The 21,248-nt window shown below is 42.0% G+C and overlaps 1 protein-coding gene across 7 annotated transcripts in view; it reads right to left on the bottom strand.

The window, feature by feature from the left end:
- The window catches only part of Nbea (neurobeachin), a 494,166-nt gene that overhangs the window by 237,174 nt on the left and 235,744 nt on the right, over positions 1-21,248 (bottom strand). For all 7 annotated transcript variants that reach the window (XM_041659254.1, XM_041659249.1, XM_041659252.1 and 4 more), the window contains one exon: positions 13,361-13,425. In XM_041659254.1, coding sequence (XP_041515188.1) covers positions 13,361-13,425 — 65 coding nt within the window. The remainder of the gene's footprint in view (positions 1-13,360; positions 13,426-21,248) is intronic.

Here is a 21,248-nt window from a genome sequence, read left to right as displayed (position 1 = left end):
TGGTCTAATAAATAGCAAGGCAGGTGAGGCTGGCAGGCAGAGAATAAATAGAAGGAGAAATGAGAAGGAGGGAGAGGAATGAGAGAAAGAGGAGAGGAGGACATCAGGGGCCAGACACCAAGCTATACAGCAAGCCACGGAAAAAGAAGTAATGAAAGGTAAACAGAAAAAGGAAAACATGAGAGCCCAGAGGCAAAAGGTAGTCATAATAATTTAAGAAAAGTTGGAAAGAAACAAGCCAAGTAAAATCTGGGTATTCATAACTAAGAATAACCCTCTGTGTGTGATTTATTTGGGAGGTGAGTGGTGAGCCCCTCGAAAAAGCCAAAAGAGCACAATCAACCAAACACATTATGAACAATAAACTCAATTAAAGGATGTTTACACAGTATTATTTTTTCTATATAATTTAAAATCATATTTGAGTTAAGGAATTATCAACTATATAATGCTCATTAATTTGTCTATACCCAAATTCCAAATTTTATAAACTGTGGCATCTTATGGCCATTTCTTTTTGTTCTGTCACTATTTTATTTCACACACATATACATTTATGTATGCACATACATACATAAATATACACATACACACATCATCTTCCTCATCTCCCCTTTTCATGAAGGATCATACATCCTGACTTTCTTTATAAAAGGAACTATTCAACAAATTATTGCCCTTTCAGCTTATGTAGTCATCTGTAAAAGGTGGAAAATTCTGTGTGTGAGAATTAACTATAGAAATGAATGTGAGCAGCCCACTGGCCCATGCAAAATGAGGTGTTGGTATACTTAACTAGCTCTACATTGTCCCTACAAGCCTTGTGCCCATCTGACACCTCTTCTAGTAAAATGCTGTGACCCACATCAAAGAAATGCCTGAGCAGACTGAAGATGAGCATATCCATCAGTGTCAGAGATGCACAAACCATGCTGGTTTAAAGGCTGGGAGCTTTCCATCTGGCTTGGCCAGTCTAGGAGTTGGATACCAGGAAGAGCAACTAAAGGAACACTGCAGTTCTTATAGGTTGTATTTGTGTAAGTAGCCCAGTGAACTGAGGACATGGACTTCCACAGGGACCAGAGACAAATCTTACATGCCCAAGGACTATTCAAGTTTGACTCTTCATGCCTCAAGCAGCACTGAACAATCTCTCATCAACCTTCCAAATCCAAGGAATAAGGTGATAAAGGGCCTACATAGTAAAGTGGTGCAGCTGAAGACCCGGAGCCTGACTGCCTCTCTGGCTTGTAAGATACAAAGTCTCCCACTCTCTCACTGATCTTTCTACTACTGTACACAATACTACTGCAATCTGGCATGTAGCCTTTACCATTGCAGAATAACACTGCCATCTACAAACTTCACATTCAGGAACTTCTCAATTCAATTGGGGAACAACTTAGAATATTTAAAGCACATTTATGATTATGTCTTGGGCTACAGTTGTAGCAGTCTTTTCAGGCTTGGCCTGCCAGAATTCTCAAAATCAACCTAGTTATAGTCTATCGTAGTTCTTTTGCTCTTCCAAGGAAATTTTTAAGTCAGCTTGTCAATCTCTACAAAAAACAATATAAAGCAACATCATTATCAACAACCCAAAATATCTAACAAGTACGTTAGGCCTGAGTTATCAGTTTAGAAAAATCCATGGGCAGAGCAGAGTTGTGCATTTATTGAATTTTTAGTTTTTATAAAATATATTGTAATTTTTGTATACATTAGAAGGATATTTCTAAGCAATTCACTTTACTTTTGATTTGATCCTTTTATGAGCATGCTATCATAATAGTATTTGAGTGCTGATCTTGTACCCTATTTTCGTGATTCATTTAGTAGTTTGAGTACCTTGTTTGGCCATCTTGGGATGCCTCTTTAAATGAACTAGCTAAGACCTCTGGTCAAACGCCCAAAAGAGAAAAAAATCTTTGCCTTGCTTGGGCTCTGCAGGAGAAATGTGTAGTCTGTCTCCACTAGTCAAGGTGTTGGCTGTGCTTCTGTACCCATCACTACATTCAGGAAGTTCAGTTGCAGTCCTAATTCAAGAATGAGCACCACGACTCCAAACTGGACTGCATCTCTGAGAACGCTCACACACAGGTGTTGTCTTTTAGTCTGTGCATGTGGAGCCTCACATAAAAGTTTTGAATGTCACACCAACTCTACATTTTTGACTAAAAGCTTTCTTGTAGAATTATTTGCACAGCTTTCTGGATATGCTATACAAGTCCATATAACAATGATACACATGTTTATAATTGGCACTGATAGGAAGTTTCATTTTTTGAAATGCCGTTTGATGCTGATGTAAAGGATAGGTGATTCATAAAATGAGCTGTGAAGCATTTTGTATTTCTGGAATGTTTGAAGCATAAAATTGTTATTTTTATTCATTAAATATTTAGATACTTTATTAACATACATTCTGCTCTTTAGGAAGAGAAATTCACTGCTTTTCTTTCATTATGCTACAAATAGAGAAGTATAGATAATGGTATAATTTATTGTATTGATGTCTTCTTTATAAATAATGCTTTTAAGAAAAAAAATTGTAAAAGTTACACATGCTTAAAAACATACATAAATTTAATAAACCCCTATTATCACTAGCAGTAAGTAAATTACTAGTCAGCACTCAAGTCATGAAAACAGGCATGGATAACTAATATAAACCACAGAGATAACGGTCCAATCTTGGTCTTGTCTGCATTTGCTACTTATGAAGAGGAAGTAAACACCAGAGCCATTTATCTTTCTGTAATCTTCACCTCTGCCTGTATGGTTCTGAGTCCTTTCCTAAAAGAAGTGGTCTGTAGTCACAACTCATGACACCACTGGAGTTATAAAATGATGATTTTGCACTTAGCAATATCCTGAGTAGGGTATCCTTGAATGGGTTAATTTTTCTTCAGGTTAAATCCAAATTTCTCAATTCTAAGTTAGTTGGACAGAAGAAATACATGCAAAATCATTTCTTTCCATGCCAAAACTAAAGAAGTAAGATGTGGGCTCTCTAAATTTTCATTGAGGCTGTGTCTTTAATGCTGTGTGTGTAACAGGTGCTGAGACTTTCAGGACTGCTGGTGTGTATGTTACGTTATATTAATAGTTCGTAAACAATAAAACCTTTTTCTTAGTCTTTTCCCAGATGGGTAAAGGATTGTTATAAAGAAGTAATGGTGTCTTTTAAATAGCGTGTACAATTGAGGAAAATCAACTTTGTGCTCTCTGAGTACCAACACATGAACCACTCAATTTACAACTTGGTTATTCTGTTTCCCTGGCACATGGAGGAAAGCTCAGAGTCCTGGCACATGGAGGAAAGCTCAGAGTCCTGGCACATGGAGGAAAGCTCAGAGTCCTGGCACATGGAGGAAAGCTCAGAGTCCTGGCACATGGAGGAAAGCTCAGAGTCCTGGCACATGGAGGAAAGCTCAGAGCCCTGGCACATGGAGGAAAGCTCAGAGTCCTGGCACATGGAGGAAAGCTCAGAGCCCTGGCACATGGAGGAAAGCTCAGAGTCCTGGCACATGGAGGAAAGCTCAGAGCCCTGGCACATGGAGGAAAGCTCAGAGTCCTGGCACATGGAGGAAAGCTCAGAGCCCTGGCACATGGAGGAAAGCTCAGAGCCCTGGCACATGGAGGAAAGCTCAGAGTCCTGGCACATGGAGGAAAGCTCAGAGCCCTGGCACATGGAGGAAAGCTCAGAGCCCTGGCACATGGAGGAAAGCTCAGAGTCCTGGCACATGGAGGAAAGCTCAGAGCCCTGGCACATGGAGGAAAGCTCAGAGCCCTGGCACATGGAGGAAAGCTCAGAGTCCTGGCACATGGAGGAAAGCTCAGAGTCCTGGCACATGGAGGAAAGCTCAGAGCCCTGGCGCATGGAGGAAAGCTCAGAGTCCTGGCACATGGAGGAAAGCTCAGAGCCCTGGCACATGGAGGAAAGCTCAGAGCCCTGGCACATGGAGGAAAGCTCAGAGCCCTGGCACATGGAGGAAAGCTCAGAGCCCTGGCACATGGAGGAAAGCTCAGAGCCCTGGCACATGGAGGAAAGCTCAGAGCCCTGGCACATGGAGGAAAGCTCAGAGCCCTGGCACATGGAGGAAAGCTCAGAGCCCTGGCACATGGAGGAAAGCTCAGAGTCCTGGCACATGGAGGAAAGCTCAGAGCCCTGGCACATGGAGGAAAGCTCAGAGTCCTGGCACATGGAGGAAAGCTCAGAGCCCTGGCACATGGAGGAAAGCTCAGAGCCCTGGCACATGGAGGAAAGCTCAGAGCCCTGGCACATGGAGGAAAGCTCAGAGCCCTGGCACATGGAGGAAAGCTCAGAGCCCTGGCACATGGAGGAAAGCTCAGAGCCCTGGCACAAAGAGGAAAGCTCAGAGCCCTGGCACATGGAGGAAAGCTCAGAGCCCTGGCACATGGAGGAAAGCTCAGAGCCCTGGCACATGGAGGAAAGCTCAGAGCCCTGGCACATGGAGGAAAGCTCAGAGCCCTGGCACATGGAGGAAAGCTCAGAGCCCTGGCACATGGAGGAGAGCTCAGAGCCCTGGCACATGGAGGAAAGCTCAGAGCCCTGGCACATGGAGGAAAGCTCAGAGCCCTGGCACATGGAGGAAAGCTCAGAGCCCTGGCACATGGAGGAAAGCTCAGAGTCCTGGCACATGGAGGAAAGCTCAGAGTCCTGGCACATGGAGGAAAGCTCAGAGCCCTGGCACATGGAGGAAAGCTCAGAGTCCTGGCACATGGAGGAAAGCTCAGAGCCCTGGCACATGGAGGAAAGCTCAGAGCCCTGGCACATGGAGGAAAGCTCAGAGCCCTGGCACATGGAGGAAAGCTCAGAGCCCTGGCACATGGAGGAAAGCTCAGAGTCCTGGCACATGGAGGAAAGCTCAGAGCCCTGGCACATGGAGGAAAGCTCAGAGCCCTGGCACATGGAGGAAAGCTCAGAGCCCTGGCACATGGAGGAAAGCTCAGAGCCCTGGCACATGGAGGAAAGCTCAGAGTCCTGGCACATGGAGGAAAGCTCAGAGTCCTGGCACATGGAGGAAAGCTCAGAGCCCTGGCACATGGAGGAAAGCTCAGAGCCCTGGCACATGGAGGAAAGCTCAGAGCCCTGGCACATGGAGGAAAGCTCAGAGCCCTGGCACATGGAGGAAAGCTCAGAGTCCTGGCACATGGAGGAAAGCTCAGAGTCCTGGCACATGGAGGAAAGCTCAGAGCCCTGGCACATGGAGGAAAGCTCAGAGCCCTGGCACATGGAGGAAAGCTCAGAGCCCTGGCACATGGAGGAAAGCTCAGAGTCCTGGCACATGGAGGAAAGCTCAGAGCCCTGGCACATGGAGGAAAGCTCAGAGTCCTGGCACATGGAGGAAAGCTCAGAGCCCTGGCACATGGAGGAAAGCTCAGAGTCCTGGCACATGGAGGAAAGCTCAGAGCCCTGGCACATGGAGGAAAGCTCAGAGCCCTGGCACATGGAGGAAAGCTCAGAGCCCTGGCACATGGAGGAAAGCTCAGAGCCCTGGCACATGGAGGAAAGCTCAGAGCCCTGGCACATGGAGGAAAGCTCAGAGTCCTGGCACATGGAGGAAAGCTCAGAGCCCTGACACATGGAGGAAAGCTCAGAGCCCTGGCACATGGAGGAAAGCTCAGAGCCCTGGCACATGGAGGAAAGCTCAGAGCCCTGGCACATGGAGGAAAGCTCAGAGCCCTGGCACATGGAGGAAAGCTCAGAGCCCTGGCACATGGAGGAAAGCTCAGAGCCCTGGCACATGGAGGAAAGCTCAGAGCCCTGGCACATGGAGGAAAGCTCAGAGCCCTGGCACATGGAGGAAAGCTCAGAGCCCTGGCACATGGAGGAAAGCTCAGAGCCCTGGCACATGGAGGAAAGCTCAGAGCCCTGGCACATGGAGGAAAGCTCAGAGCCCTGGCACATGGAGGAAAGCTCAGAGCCCTGGCACATGGAGGAAAGCTCAGAGCCCTGGCACATGGAGGAAAGCTCAGAGTCCTGGCACATGGAGGAAAGCTCAGAGTCCTGGCACATGGAGGAAAGCTCAGAGTCCTGGCACATGGAGGAAAGCTCAGAGCCCTGGCACATGGAGGAAAGCTCAGAGCCCTGGCACATGGAGGAAAGCTCAGAGCCCTGGCACATGGAGGAAAGCTCAGAGCCCTGGCACATGGAGGAAAGCTCAGAGTCCTGGCACATGGAGGAAAGCTCAGAGTCCTGGCACATGGAGGAAAGCTCAGAGCCCTGGCACATGGAGGAAAGCTCAGAGCCCTGGCACATGGAGGAAAGCTCAGAGCCCTGGCACATGGAGGAAAGCTCAGAGCCCTGGCACATGGAGGAAAGCTCAGAGCCCTGGCACATGGAGGAAAGCTCAGAGCCCTGGCACATGGAGGAAAGCTCAGAGTCCTGGCACATGGAGGAAAGCTCAGAGCCCTGGCACATGGAGGAAAGCTCAGAGTCCTGGCACATGGAGGAAAGCTCAGAGCCCTGGCACATGGAGGAAAACTCAGAGCCCTGGCACATGGAGGAAAGCTCAGAGTCCTGGCACATGGAGGAAAGCTCAGAGTCCTGGCACATGGAGGAAAGCTCAGAGCCCTGGCACATGGAGGAAAGCTCAGAGCCCTGGCACATGGAGGAAAGCTCAGAGCCCTGGCACATGGAGGAAAGCTCAGAGCCCTGGCACATGGAGGAAAGCTCAGAGTCCTGGCACATGGAGGAAAGCTCAGAGCCCTGGCACATGGAGGAAAGCTCAGAGCCCTGGCACATGGAGGAAAGCTCAGAGCCCTTGCACATGGAGGAAAGCTCAGAGTCCTGGCACATGGAGGAAAGCTCAGAGCCCTGGCACATGGAGGAAAGCTCAGAGCCCTGGCACATGGAGGAAAGCTCAGAGCCCTGGCACATGGAGGAAAGCTCAGAGCCCTGGCACATGGAGGAAAGCTCAGAGCCCTGGCACATGGAGGAAAGCTCAGAGCCCTGGCACATGGAGGAAAGCTCAGAGCCCTGGCACATGGAGGAAAGCTCAGAGCCCTGGCACATGGAGGAAAGCTCAGAGCCCTGGCACATGGAGGAAAGCTCAGAGCCCTGGCACATGGAGGAAAGCTCAGAGCCCTGGCACATGGAGGAAAGCTCAGAGCCCTGGCACATGGAGGAAAGCTCAGAGCCCTGGCACATGGAGGAAAGCTCAGAGTCCTGGCACATGGAGGAAAGCTCAGAGCCCTGGCACATGGAGGAAAGCTCAGAGCCCTGGCACATGGAGGAAAGCTCAGAGCCCTGGCACATGGAGGAAAGCTCAGAGCCCTGGCACATGGAGGAAAGCTCAGAGCCCTGGCACATGGAGGAAAGCTCAGAGCCCTGGCACATGGAGGAAAGCTCAGAGCCCTGGCACATGGAGGAAAGCTCAGAGCCCTGGCACATGGAGGAAAGCTCAGAGCCCTGGCACATGGAGGAAAGCTCAGAGCCCTGGCACATGGAGGAAAGCTCAGAGCCCTGGCACATGGAGGAAAGCTCAGAGCCCTGGCACATGGCGGAAAGCTCAGAGCCCTGGCACATGGAGGAAAGCTCAGAGCCCTGGCACATGGAGGAAAGCTCAGAGCCCTGGCACATGGAGGAAAGCTCAGAGCCCTGGCACAAAGAGGAAAGCTCAGAGCCCTGGCACATGGAGGAAAGCTCAGAGCCCTGGCACAAAGAGGAAAGCTCAGAGCCCTGGCACACAATGAGGACGGTTTAGACAGAATTACATTTAAAAATTTTCTCTGGAAAGTTAAAAATATCTAAATACAAGTATATCTGGAGAAATATTTTAAATATTGTTAAAATATAATTCAAATAAGATTGACGATCACTGTGACTAGAATATGTTTCCTGAAATTCATGAGCTTGAATCTTAACCCCAATGGAACAGTCTTAAAAGTGGGGGCTTTAAGAGGTTAATAGGTTTTCAAAACTGTGGCTTCATGACGGGTTAATGTTAATGGAAGAGTAAGTTTTGTTACAAAACTAAGAACATCCCTTTCCTTGCTTTCTCTCACCCTGTCTTTACATTTTACTGTTGGGAGCATGTGACAAAAAGGACCTAGCCAGATGCTGGAGCCTTGATTCCCAGCACTAAAAACCATGGAACAATAATTTTTTTGCTTATAAACAAGGCAGCTTCCAGTGTTCTGTTATAATAACATAAAGCAAATTAGCACAAGTAAACGTGAATTGCATTTCCATAATATGTGAAATTTAATCTTTATTAAATGGGACTTACTTTAGCTTTGAATAAACATACTTTGTAAACATTCTCTAAAATGTTCAAGTCAAAACCAGAACTACACAGTAAAGCACAAGACAGTTTTTACTCATTTATTTATAAAACTCAGCACTTAATATTACACACATACACATACACACATAGAGAATAAGAAGAAAAATGTCTAATTTAGTCTCCAGATGAAACAATACAGAGAAAAACTTCTATTTTCAAATTTCCAGAGATTCATGGTTAAAAACTAAACGAAAACATAAGTTCCAAAGAAATGGTTCAGAGATTATAGCTTTGGAAATTGCTGGTATGTGTATGTGTGTGTGTGTGTGTGTGTGTGTGACTGAGTGTGAGTGACTAAATGTGTCTGTTGGAGAAATAAATTCAAACAAAACTTTGGCAGTTTTAATGTTAAATGGCATACAAATAGTAACCACATAATTATTTATGAATTACACTTGGATCAAGTTCCTCTTCTCCAGATCCTAAAGAGTTACACTGTCTTTAACTTTTATGAAGATAAAATGAAAACTGGAATATTGTGAGCCCTGGTTATATCAGCATGGGACATAAACATTCTGCATTTTTACAACAAATTCATTAATTATATATGATATTCATTAATTATACCTGATGTCCCATTCAAAAGTGATGGAACTTTATTTAGGGAAAAGATTAATTCATTTCAAAGGATTTCTCACATATTTTAAAAATGTCTTTCTTATATACTTCCCTTTCAATTCATATTTTAATAATTTAAATTCTAATTATTATTGCCAAGATATTATAGGCAATTTTACATTCCATTAACCTTGCTTTGCTTTAATAATAAAGATTCTTGGTTAGATTCCTTTAAATGATCCAGAGTATAATTCCTGGGTGTGCTTTAGCTCAGTTGCACATTCATGGAGGGGGGACCTGGTAAACGGGAGAATTGGGATAAAGGAAAGGTGGATAGGTGAGCATGGAACCACAATTCTTAGTTAAGGGAGCCATTTTAGGGTTGGCAAGAGATTTGACCCTAGAGGGGCTCCCTAGTGCCCAAGATGAGGTTCCCAGTTAGTTCCTTGGGCAGCTGAGGATTGGGAACCTGAAATGACCCTATCCTAGAGCAATACTGACGAATATCTTGCATATCATCATAGAATCTTCATCTGGTGATGGATAGAGATAGAGACAGAGACCCACACAGGAGCACTGGACTGAGCTCCCAAGGTCCCAAGGAGGAGCAGAAGGAGGGAGAACATGAGCAAAGAATTCGGGACCACGAGGCGTGCATCCACCCACTGAGACAGTGGAGCTGATCTATTGGGAGCTCACCAAGGCCAGCTGGACTGGGACTGAAAAAGCATGGGATAAAACTGGACTCTCTGAGCATGGCGAACAATGAGGGCTGATGAGAAGCCAAGGACAATGGCACGGGGTTTTGAACCTACGTAATGTGCTGGCTTTGTGGGAGCCTAGCCAGTTTGGATGTTCACCTTCCTAGAAATGGACGGAGAGGGGAGGACCTAGGACTTACCACAGGGCAGGGAACCCTGACTGCTCTTTGTACTGGAGAGGGAGGGGGAGAGGAGTGGGGGGAGGGGGAGAAGGGTGGGAGGAGGGGGAGGGAAATGGGAGGCTGGGAGGAGGTGGAAACTTGTAAAAATAAATAAAAAAAATAAAGAAAAAAAAATAAAACAGCAAATAAAGTCTAATTTTTAAGGAGAGAATTTTAGGGTGGAGATCTATAAACTGGTGACAATGAAGGTAACTGGAGATGACATGAAGGTTGTTCATGGAAATGTCTGTGACAGGGTAGTTAGTATCTAAGCCAACTCCAGAAGACAGAGAGAGAGGCAAACACATGGACATGTGGGGCAAAAGATCGGCCCCATGTACTGGAAGGTTTCCACTTACCTAAAACCCTTCCAGCTGGCTTTCTGAAGTGTAGGGGCCCACAGGTGTGAGTGTTTTTCACCTTGACTAAATGTCAGAGAGTACGGTTATGTTAAATACTTAATGTGAGCTTATTTTTACTCTTTCAAAGTTGTTGACAACAGGTGTGGCTACAAACAAGAAATCCTGACCTAGGGTGTGGTTACTTTGTGTCTTTGACATTAATACGGCCCACAGAGGTGGATCCACAAGGCCCTGACTAAAGGTCAAAGAATTCAAGGCTATTCCTGCTCCTTCATTTTAAAATAGGAGATTTGACATTGGGAGTGGCTGCCGACAGGATACTTAGTGTAAGGTGCATTCACTGCATATCCTGCCCAAAGCATCAAATGCTTTACTCAGGAAATAATGGCTTAATGTATCAAGAATTGACACAAGTAACTGTTCTGGTTGTCCTTTATGTCATGTTAAAGCAGTCTTGTGACTTCTCCCCCCCCCCTTTTGTATTGGGTTATAAAACCATATGAAAAATAAATATGGATGAATTCAATATTCACTAAGTTGCCCTCCTGGTACTATTCTATGTCTCTGTATGTATTTCTTTCGTATCTCTGTTCCTCCTACCTAATATTTCTAATCCTCGTGTTCCTACCCTGGAACGTACAAACCCATTAGAGCAAGACCGTGAAAGAAGTCACCCCAACATGTGGTTTATGACACTGAAGAGTCCAGAATCCAAGTACTTTGATACCTTCTGAACCTCTGCAACTGGGCATTTCACAAGTTCAGTGTAACCCAAAGCAAAAGCACTTCTCATCAAACTATGCTCCTCCTGTACTGCTGCCCTTGTGTGAGCTGAACCTCTATTACATGACATCCATTTATCAAAGCCATAAACGAGGCTATCCTTGTGGTTTTTTGTCTTTTCTCTTTCATCATCGCCTTTTTGACCTAATTTCCAATTGATACTTTTTAATATGCTCATGTCTCTCCTCACAGCTAAATCACCCCTAAAAAGAGGCCTGAAACCTCACAGGGCAGTCTGGTTCCATGCTGAGCCCTTGAATCTGTGCATCACACTGCACACAATGCCAATCCTCAGCAATGACTTCCCAGCACCCAGAGCAGCGCAAGTTCTCTCGTGACAGGATCCTGTGTTGCTGGAGTTTGTGGTACTAGGGCCGGTAGCTGTGGGATGGCTGGAAAGACCTCCTCTGCAGCATACCTTGTTACCGCAAGCCTCCAGGCCTTAGCACTATATCACTGTCTACAATTTATTGTTTGATTTTAAAGACATAGTCTTGTGTCTTCTAGACTAGCCTCACTGAATAGCTGAGCATCACCTTGAGTTTCTAATCGTCCTCTGTGTACCTCTCAAGATGTGGTAGCACAAGCATGTTCCACCATACCCTGTTTATGTGCTGGTACAAACATAAGGTTTCTGGAATACTAGACAAGAAGTATCTACTGAACTCCATCTCTAGTCCTAATCTCTAGAGCTTTATTCTCCCCTAGTCTGGATGTCTTTTTATTGTGTCTCAGGTCAAATTTAAGATGGTATTCTCTTCTCACTGGCATGGTTCCTCCATCCTTAAACATGTTGTCAAGATAAAAGTCATTTTAGAATAAAGGCCATCTTGAAGCATTGTACTTAATGTACAATAGCATATATTCCCCTCATTCATGTTCTATGCTTTTAAATTATCAAAACTTTCATCCTGAACACTATCTTTATAGTTGCCAATACTAAGATCACCTTCAACTAGGATCATAATATTCCTTCCTCTTTGTAGTAAAGCTTGTATGGACCAATGAGTTCTTGATGAGAGTTTCTGATTTAATTGTTTTAAAAAGGGATCAATATTTTATTTTCATTTCCTCTCAATATACAGCAAACTCTAAACTACTACTGGAAAAGGAAACTCATAAAAGCAGAAGCTTTATATCTTTGATATTAGCAAATTTTCCAGCACCATTCTTTTCTGACAATAATTATAATTAAAGCATTAGAAATTCAGCCCCCTTAGCTCTCACAAGTATTATTGAAAGAAAAATATTTTTTCTCATTTCTGATGCCCACAGAATCCAGAAGAGGGCATCATTCCCTGTAACTGGAGTTACAGATAGTTGTGAACTATCATATGGGTGCTGGGAATTGAACCTAGGTCCTCTGGAAGATCAGCCAGTCAGTCCTCTTAACCCCTAAGGCATCTCTCTTTCCCTATTACCAGTTATTATAATTTCCTTCATTTTTTACATTGCAGTAAGCATAAAACTTATTTTAAGTTTCAGAAATATATTATGATGAAAACATTGTTCGTTGATAACAAAAGAAATGTGCAATAAGATACTATCCAGGCATAGGTAGTTTCTTAGGATACAGTGCAGTGACAGAAGAAAGCAAGGCCATTCCACATATAAACTACTTTTTTTTGAAGAAAATGTCAAGTTCTTACACGGTAAGCATTACTGCCATATTAATCTATGTAAAGTTTGTTTTCCCCAAAAGCAAACATCATACCAAATATTTAGTAATTGTTTTCCTTAGAATGCACTATAACATACAGGAAATTCAACTTGTAATGGTTGCATGCCTTGGGATGATAGAAATTACACATGTCAAAAGTTGACAGCTCTAGCAACCTTGATGTGTCTATCACCAAAAAGCACTAAAAAATCTCATAGTAAACAACCACACACGACAGTGATAAATACAGCAATGGTTTCAAACAAAATATCACCAATGGCATCATTAACAATGGTAACAGACACCCCGAACTAAGGCTGTTACACCTTCTGTATTGAACATTCCTTATACTTCCAGTCAGGTATCAACTGCATGACAGGATCAGAGGACATTGGTTCACGTGAACTGATGAGGGCTCAAGCATAAACACTGAGCTTAGCCTGAAAACAGATGGGGTGGCAGATGGGACTGCAGACTGGGTTCACATGATCTGACTGAAACAACTTTACTATTCAGTAAGATGTGGCTCAAATCTCACAAAACATCATAAATCTAATATCATTTATATATACCTTGTCTCCAAAAACTAAATACTTAATACCTAAAATTTATTATTTTAAAATTTAAGTACCTACATATTAAATTATTTAATTCAAAGCTATTTTCTAACAATCTTTAGAACAGATGGTATGAAAAAGCAGTTTCCCAGTGGAATCAAATGCACACGGTCTAGTTGCCGAAAAAGGGTAAAATTAATTACCTTCCTTCATTGATGAGTTCAATAAATGCAAGGCCTGCATTCTTCTGGATAGAATTCTGCCATTCCTAAAGGGATAAACCAAAGAAAATGTAAGAAAGATGAACATGCAATGAAACAGTAACTAAATAAGGCCCACGCTGACACTGTAAGTAACCTCCATAATACTTTGCAAGGTTTTATAACAAGTGTCATTTCAGAAGAAAGAAATTTTAATGACCCTGATTCAGACAATTTAGAAGGTCGCTTTTGGTTCCCAGAAAACTGAAGTTTGCTGGAAATTAAGACAGTAGTTTAGTTTCCTTCCAGGAAAGAACAAATGGCCAAAGCTATACAGGCCTAAAGCTATACACAAGGAAGAGATTATTTTATATGATTGAAAATTTTAGTCATTAATACAGAGTTTTCATTATAACTGGAAGCGAAATTAGAATTGGCTTTATGTATCTATGTTTATGCAAGAAAACCTTTATATAGCATGTATGCATCTATACATTTTTGTAGTGATACTTCATTTGTATTTTAATAAAGTTTGCCTGGAGATCAGAGAGTAAAATAGCCCCACTGGTCAGCCTTACAGACCAGGCAGTGGTGACATACATCATTAATCCCAGTAGCCACAGTAGTTTGCCATAGAAACCAGGGTAGTAGTGGTGCATGCCTTTAAAGCCAGCACTACTAGAATGGAATATAAGATGGGAAGAGACAGCTCTCAGACACAGTCTCATTCTGAGGTTCCTTGAGGCAAGATTGCCATTTTGGACTGAAGTAGAGGTAAGAACCAGTGGCTGGCTGTTTTGCTTTTCTGACCTTAAGACTGAACCTCAATATCTGTCTGTGGGTTTTTATTAATCATGCTATATATTTATGCACATAAACCTTTATGCATCTGTGCATTTATGCATCTATATGCTTATGTATCTGTGCATATATACACATATATAAACACACACCTCCATGCAATATACCTTTATGCACCTTTGCCTTTCTTCACCTATGCATTTCTCCATCCATAGACATACACAGTTATACATATATGCATCTATGACTTTATGCATATATACATTTATGCTATATATCTCTATGCGTCTGTGCCTTTATACATTTATATTCCTTTATGCATTTGTAGCTGTAAACATCTTTCACTTATGCACCTATGCCTCTATGTATCTATAACTTTATGCAATCTATTCCTTTATGTATCTATACCTTTATGCTGCTATACATTTATGCATTTGTACCTTTACATATTCATATCTTTAGACTGTCTTGGGCATAAACTGCTCTAGTCAGACTCACATTTAAAAAGACTGAAACAGAACAAAGCTATAAATTTATTATGCTCAAATTTGTAACACAGTACTTAATATTAAAAATATTTCTCTAAAGTATTATCTCTTTGCTAACTGGACATTAGCCAAATTTTCAGAATGCTTGAATGTGGTGTCCCCAGAGAGAAAGGGCCACAACTATGAACATCAACAACTATGATACAGTGCTTTTATTAGGAAAGAGTATTGCTTATTTTGTACACTTCCAATGGAAACTTTGGAATATAATTTAAATATCCATTTTGGTGCTGAGTTAATTCAAGTAACTTCAGCTTTCTTAAAAATAAATGCTGGGCATACAAGTTTTATAGTGAAAATTATATTCCTTTCAGTAGTTCTATGAATATTTCTCTAGCTCCATTAATGTACACACATATACAATTTCTATTAATTACTCATGTCACTCATCTGCAAGTTCCATTTCATGACTTATGTTTCTTTTTTTGCACATGGAAAACCACTATTTTTTATAAAATTTTTACAGCTTAACTGATATGGTGGAATTTATTTATTTATTTATTATAACAAAATGACATTTCTTAGCATCTCAAATCCAAGTTTGACTCAAATTGATATCAGTATATAATTAACTCAATACAGGTAGTCATGTTAGTTAGCTTTTCTAGATATATAGAGATGTATTTTAGTAAGTTAGGTATTCTTCAAATCTTTCATAACCTTCAGAATATGGCATTTAAATGTTTTAAAAATTTCGGACTTTTCATGACAGTGAGACACATTTGCTCCTGGCAGCACCAGTCTACTTCAAGAGGAGAATGGGCATCAAAGAGGCTCCTTATGGAGTTTGTTAGATAAACTGGACATGAGGGATCCACAGAGAGGTGACTGCTGAACTTGCCTGGGGATGAGGGGGTCCTTCAGGGTTCCTGCTTCATAGGAGAGTCTGCGAGACATTCTGCAGGATACAGAAGAAAGTGACTGGCAAACTGCCAATATAGGCAAACCTGTCTTTGAAATTTCCTGCTTCATGGAAAAGTCTGCTGGGTACTATGGGCCTGTAGGCTGAAGATGGATGTCCCAACAGTACAGAAGAACTTTGGGTGACTGTCCAGACAGTGAGAAGTCTGTCAATTCTAGAGTTTTGGAAGTTGCTTACAATGTATTTCCTTTTTTCTTAGGTAGTATTATATCCTTCTGGAGTCTTTGATGGAGTTGAAGAATTTATAGTTATAGTTTTCCTTAGTTATGATAAATGATAAAGGAATTATAAATATTGTAACTAATTCTTGCTTGATAACTGTTTTACTATGTTAAAGTTAAAACCTTTTTTATTTAAGCAGAAAAGGGGAGGTGATGTGGGAGTCCCCTCTGTGTGCTGTGATTACCATTAATGAATAAAGAAACTGCCTTGGCCTGTTGATAGGGCAGAACTTAAGGTAGGTGGGGAGGACTGGACTGAATGATGGGAGAAAGAAGGGCGGATTCAGGAACACTATGGAGTCACCACCAGACATAGACATGATGAAACTTTGCTGGTAGGCCATGACCTTCGTGGTGATATATAGATTAATAAAAATAGGTTAAATTAATATGTAAGAGATTAGCTAACATGAAGCTAGAGCTAATGTGCCAAGCAGTGATTTAATTAATACAGTTTCTGTGTGATTATTTCAGGTGTAAGCTAGCTGGGTGGCTGGGAAGGACTTGCAGCCTGCTCCTCCTACCCAAACTGATAGATAATTATTTCAAGTAAAAAAAAAAGAGTCTACATTTTATGCACAAAGAGAACCAGTAACTGGGAAAAGACTTGGAGACTACACAAAGTCACTAGGCTGCAGCCACTAAGCAACTTGGCAAGGCTACCCCATTTCTCAGAACTCCTTTTAATTTCATCTTTATTGAAAATCACAGGGGTCTCCCCATCTCCCCTTACCCCCTCCCACCCCACCCCCAAGATCCCAATTTTTTGCCGGCAATCTTGTCTACTTCCCATAACCAGGAGGATAGTTATATGTTTTTCTTTGGGTTCACCTTCTTATTTAGCTTCTTTAGGATATCAAATTATAGACTCACTGACCTTTATTTATGGCTAGAAACCAATTATGAGTGAGTACGTCCCATGTTCATCTTTTTGGGTCTGGGTTACCTCACTCAGAGGATGGGGGGAACTTGGGGAAACGGGATGATTGGGATAAAGGAAGGTTGGATAGGGGAGCAGGGAAGCACATATCTTAATTAAGGGAGCCATTTTAGGGTTGGCAAGAGACATGGACCTAGAGGGGCTCCCAGGTGCCCAGAGCAATATCCCCAGTTAGTTCCTGGCGCAGCTGAGGATAGGGAACCTGTAATGACCCTATCCTATAGCCATACTGATGAATATTTTGCATATCACCATAGAACCTTCATCTAGCGATGAATGGAGATAGAGACAGAGACCCACACTGGAGCACTGGACTGAGCTCCCAATGTCCCAATGAGGAGCAGAAGGAGGGAGAACATGAGCAAGGAAGTCAGGACCACGAGGGGTGCACCCACCCACTGAGACAGTGGGGCTGATCTATTGGGAGCTCACCAAGGCCAGCTGGACTGTGACTGAAAAGCATGGGATAAAACCGGACTCTCTGAATATGGTGGACAATGAGGGCTGCTGAGAAGCCAAGGACAATGGCACTGGGTCTTGATCCTACTTCATGTTCTGGCTTTGTGAGAGCCTAGCCAGTTTGGATGTTCACCTTCCTAGACCAGGATGGAGGGGGAGGACTTTGGACTTTCCACAGGGCAGGGAACCCTGACTGCTCTTCAGACTGGAGAGGGAGGGGGAGAAGAGTGGGGAGAGGGGGAGAGGAGTGGGAGGAGGGGGAGAGGAGTGGGAGGAGGGGGAGGGAAATAAGAGGCTGGGAGGAGACGGAAATTTTTTTTTCAATAAAAAAAGAAAAGAAAATCACAGGGGTCTTCTTTTCTTACATTTTAAATAGGTGTCACGCTACCATCCTTTAAGACATTGATCTTAAATACTAAGTTAATCGCAAATCAAGATTGCACAAAAGGATTAGCTTTTCAGAACTACTTGACATTTACTGTGGTAACAGTTCTCTCCACTATGAAGAGTCTTAGAGACAAATAACGGTAAACTCCTGAAGCATAGAACCACAGACATTTTCTAGAACACACCCAAGTTTCCAGTGCATAAGGTGAGCAGAGCAAATGTTTTGAGAACTATTTAGATCAAACTAAAAATATCTGCAGTCTGCCTTTAGGTCAGATGACAATTTTGATATAACCTTTGATAAAGAAATAGTAAAAAGTCAGACCTAAGGTAAAGATGTTGGTGTTTAAATATAAACAAGCCAATGGATAATAGAGGCATGAGACTTCATTTAAGAAATTTGTATCTTAGACGAGTGTACTATTTTTTTTGAATTTGTGTGAAATATATGCTTTCTCAGGCTATATCCTGCCCCAAGAGACTTCTGCACAGCATAAACTCATTATGAGTAAAGGAGCAGCATGATTGCATCCTGCTGGGCATATAAACACTCCACATCAAATTTTTATCTTGTGGGAAACATTTAATTTCAATTTGAAATGCTTGCAGAGGACCACCAACTCTTTAAACCAGCTTGGCCACCATTTTTAACTGTTCCTGTGGATGCATAAAACTTCCTTAAGATGAGGGGCTTTCTCAGGGAACTGGATCTTGTGTGAAGCCCCTTTGAAATGGGACACTTTGAAGACAAATAAGTTCCAGAAGGGTGACGATGAAACCCCTATGTTCTCTTATGTCAGTACGATGACCGGTAGACAGCTCAGGCCCCAAACATCACTCTTTCCATCAGCTTCTCCTCATCTAGGCCAGCTCAGTGCACATTACTCATTCCTTCTTCTTTGTATAATATTAAACATGGCAACTTTTAATATCCTTAGATATTTAATCTATCGTAAACATTTTGAAAATATGGTAAATATTAGAAGGAAAACAAGAGGATAAGAATAGATTTAAAGTATTCTGTAAATTGAAAATTGAAAAAAAATGAAAATTGATTTTCTATTTCCTGTGTTCTTAAGATCTACGTAGTATTAACTATCACCAAAAAGTGGTGGCAGTCCTTAAAAATCTTCAAAGTTAAATGTTCACTGTAACTGATAAGATGACAACATGTTGAAAAATCCAAGCAATAAATTAGTAAAACTAATAAGAACAAAAACTTGAGTGAAGAATATGTATAAATAAAAAAAGTAGTGTCCCACACATTTCCTATGAAAAGGAAATTGTGCCTAAGTTTCTTATTGCCAACTTGAGACAAATGAAAGTAACCAGTGAAGAGGGAACCTAAATTGATAAACTGTCTAGGTCAGACTGGCCTATGGGCATGTCTGTGTGTACTGTCTTGAATGCTGGGAGATACAGAAGAACACAGCCTGCTCTGGGCAATATTAGACTAGGCAAGTGACCCCGAGACGAGCCAATAAACAGTGTTCTTCCATGGTTCTTGCCTTCAACTTTTCTGCCTTGAGTTCCTGTCCTGACTTCCCTCATGATGGGCTACTACCTGGAAGAAAAAGTTGAAATAAATCCTTTTCACCTCCAACCTGCTTTTGGTCATGGTGTTTGTTACAGCAAAAAGAAAAAGAACGAAAAAGGAAGAGAAAGGAAAGAAGGAAGTGAGGGAGGTAGGGAGGGAGGGAAAAAGGAAGAGAAAGGAAAGAAGGAAGTGAGGGAGGTAGGGAGGGAGGGAAAAGGAAGGAAGGGAGGAAGGGAGGAAGACAAATACCTAGGACAGAAAGATAAGCTAATTTGTATCTGAGTGTATGTGTAATTTATTTTAAGTATTCTTTACTTTTGGCCTTTCATTGCTTACATTTATGAATATTGTATTAAAAGCTTATAGTAAAAATAATGCAATAAACAATAAAAATATTAATGATTAACTGGTTTATTTAGAGAGATTACTAATATAAAGGTTAATCATGTAAAAACAAGTAGGCAACATAAGGATACAAATATTTAGGGGTACTCAAATCCCTCATATAAAATGGTATAATATTTCTATATAATATAAGCATATCCCTGGTACAATATAAATAATAATTATGTTTGTAGTACTTAGTACATATGGTGATATAAATGTTACATAGAAAACTATTCCTACTATACTTCTTAAAGAATGGCAGCACAAGGTTTGAACATGTTCAACATAGCTGCACATACTTATTAAAGGAAAAATCCATCAAGAGAATATTACAGTTCTAGACAGTAACCCTCAAAACAAAAGGACACCCGATTTTATAAAGGAAACACTATCTAAAAATCACATATCTACCCTAACAAGTAATAGGTGACATCAATACACCACTCCCATCAAATACCATACATCAAATTGATCTAAGAGACATCTACACAACATTCCACCCAAACACTAATGAATGCTTTCTCTGCTTTGTTTTTTTTTTTCAGAAGCCTATGGAATTTTCTACAAAAAGAGGCACACAAAACTGACTCTGAACAACAAACATACTATCACATGAAAATTAGGCCAAGACAGAAATCAAAAAGGAACATAAAACCTTTTAAAAACTGAATAAAAATGAAAACATAACACACCAAAAATCTATGGACACAAAGCAATTCTACGAGAAAATACGTAACATTTAAAAAAATTAGTGTTTGCCACATTCAAATATATAATTAAGATTATTTATAGACATGGTTTTGAATTACCTCAAGTCTTGAAATTAAAGTTTGACACAATAAGAATTTCCAAAACAATATTCAAAAACTGAACATGTAAAGCATATCTCTCCTAATTTCGGATTTAGCATGAGAACATAATGCTAAATATTACTTGACACAGAGTTACATGAGATGGGATGGAAATTTCTGAGCTGGGATGGACCTTTCTCTTCAGAGAATGGCCTCCTTTTCCTTTCCTTGATTATCCCATTGGAGCTTACTTTTCTAGGGTGAGCATCTACATCTTTTTAGATGAACACGAAGGGAGGGAGCTTACAGAAAGTATCAAACAAAAGGATGGATGTTAAAAGATTAAGAAAAAATGATGAAAACTGTGTAAACATTATTTAAAAGACACTCAGGAAGATGTAAAATATTCTACATAATTCAGCAAATAAACTGATTCATTTTATTAATTAGTTATAACTATTATTATTAATGTGTGTATGATACTGTGGGGGGGCATCGGTATGCTTGTGCCATGGAGTGCATGTGGAAGTTGTTAGGTCTCAAACCCCCACAAATGACTAACTTTGGTGCCTATTAACATATCAAAACAGATGCTGGCTGCCATGTTCTCCCAGCATCCCTCAGTGTCAACCTTTGCAGGGTCATTCTGGCTGGCATAACCAGCCCCTACCCTGAACTCGCCAGTCCAGGGGTTGGGGGTGCCCTTCCCCCAGCTTCTCTTTCCTATATAATCCAGCCATTTTAGCCGGGCGATGGTGGCGCATGCCTTTAATCCCAGCACTCGGGAGGCAGAGGCAGGTGGATCTCTGTGAGTTCAAGACCAGCCTGGTCTACAGAGCTAGTTCCAGGACAGGCTCCAAAGCCACAGAGAAACCCTGTCTCGAAAAACCAAAAAAAA

This window comes from Microtus oregoni, unplaced genomic scaffold (assembly GCF_018167655.1).
Source record: "Microtus oregoni isolate MIOR12 unplaced genomic scaffold, Mior012 000010F_ref0000083, whole genome shotgun sequence".
Classification (NCBI taxonomy): domain Eukaryota; kingdom Metazoa; phylum Chordata; class Mammalia; order Rodentia; family Cricetidae; genus Microtus; species Microtus oregoni.
This window is presented reverse-complemented; position numbering and strand designations above follow the sequence as displayed.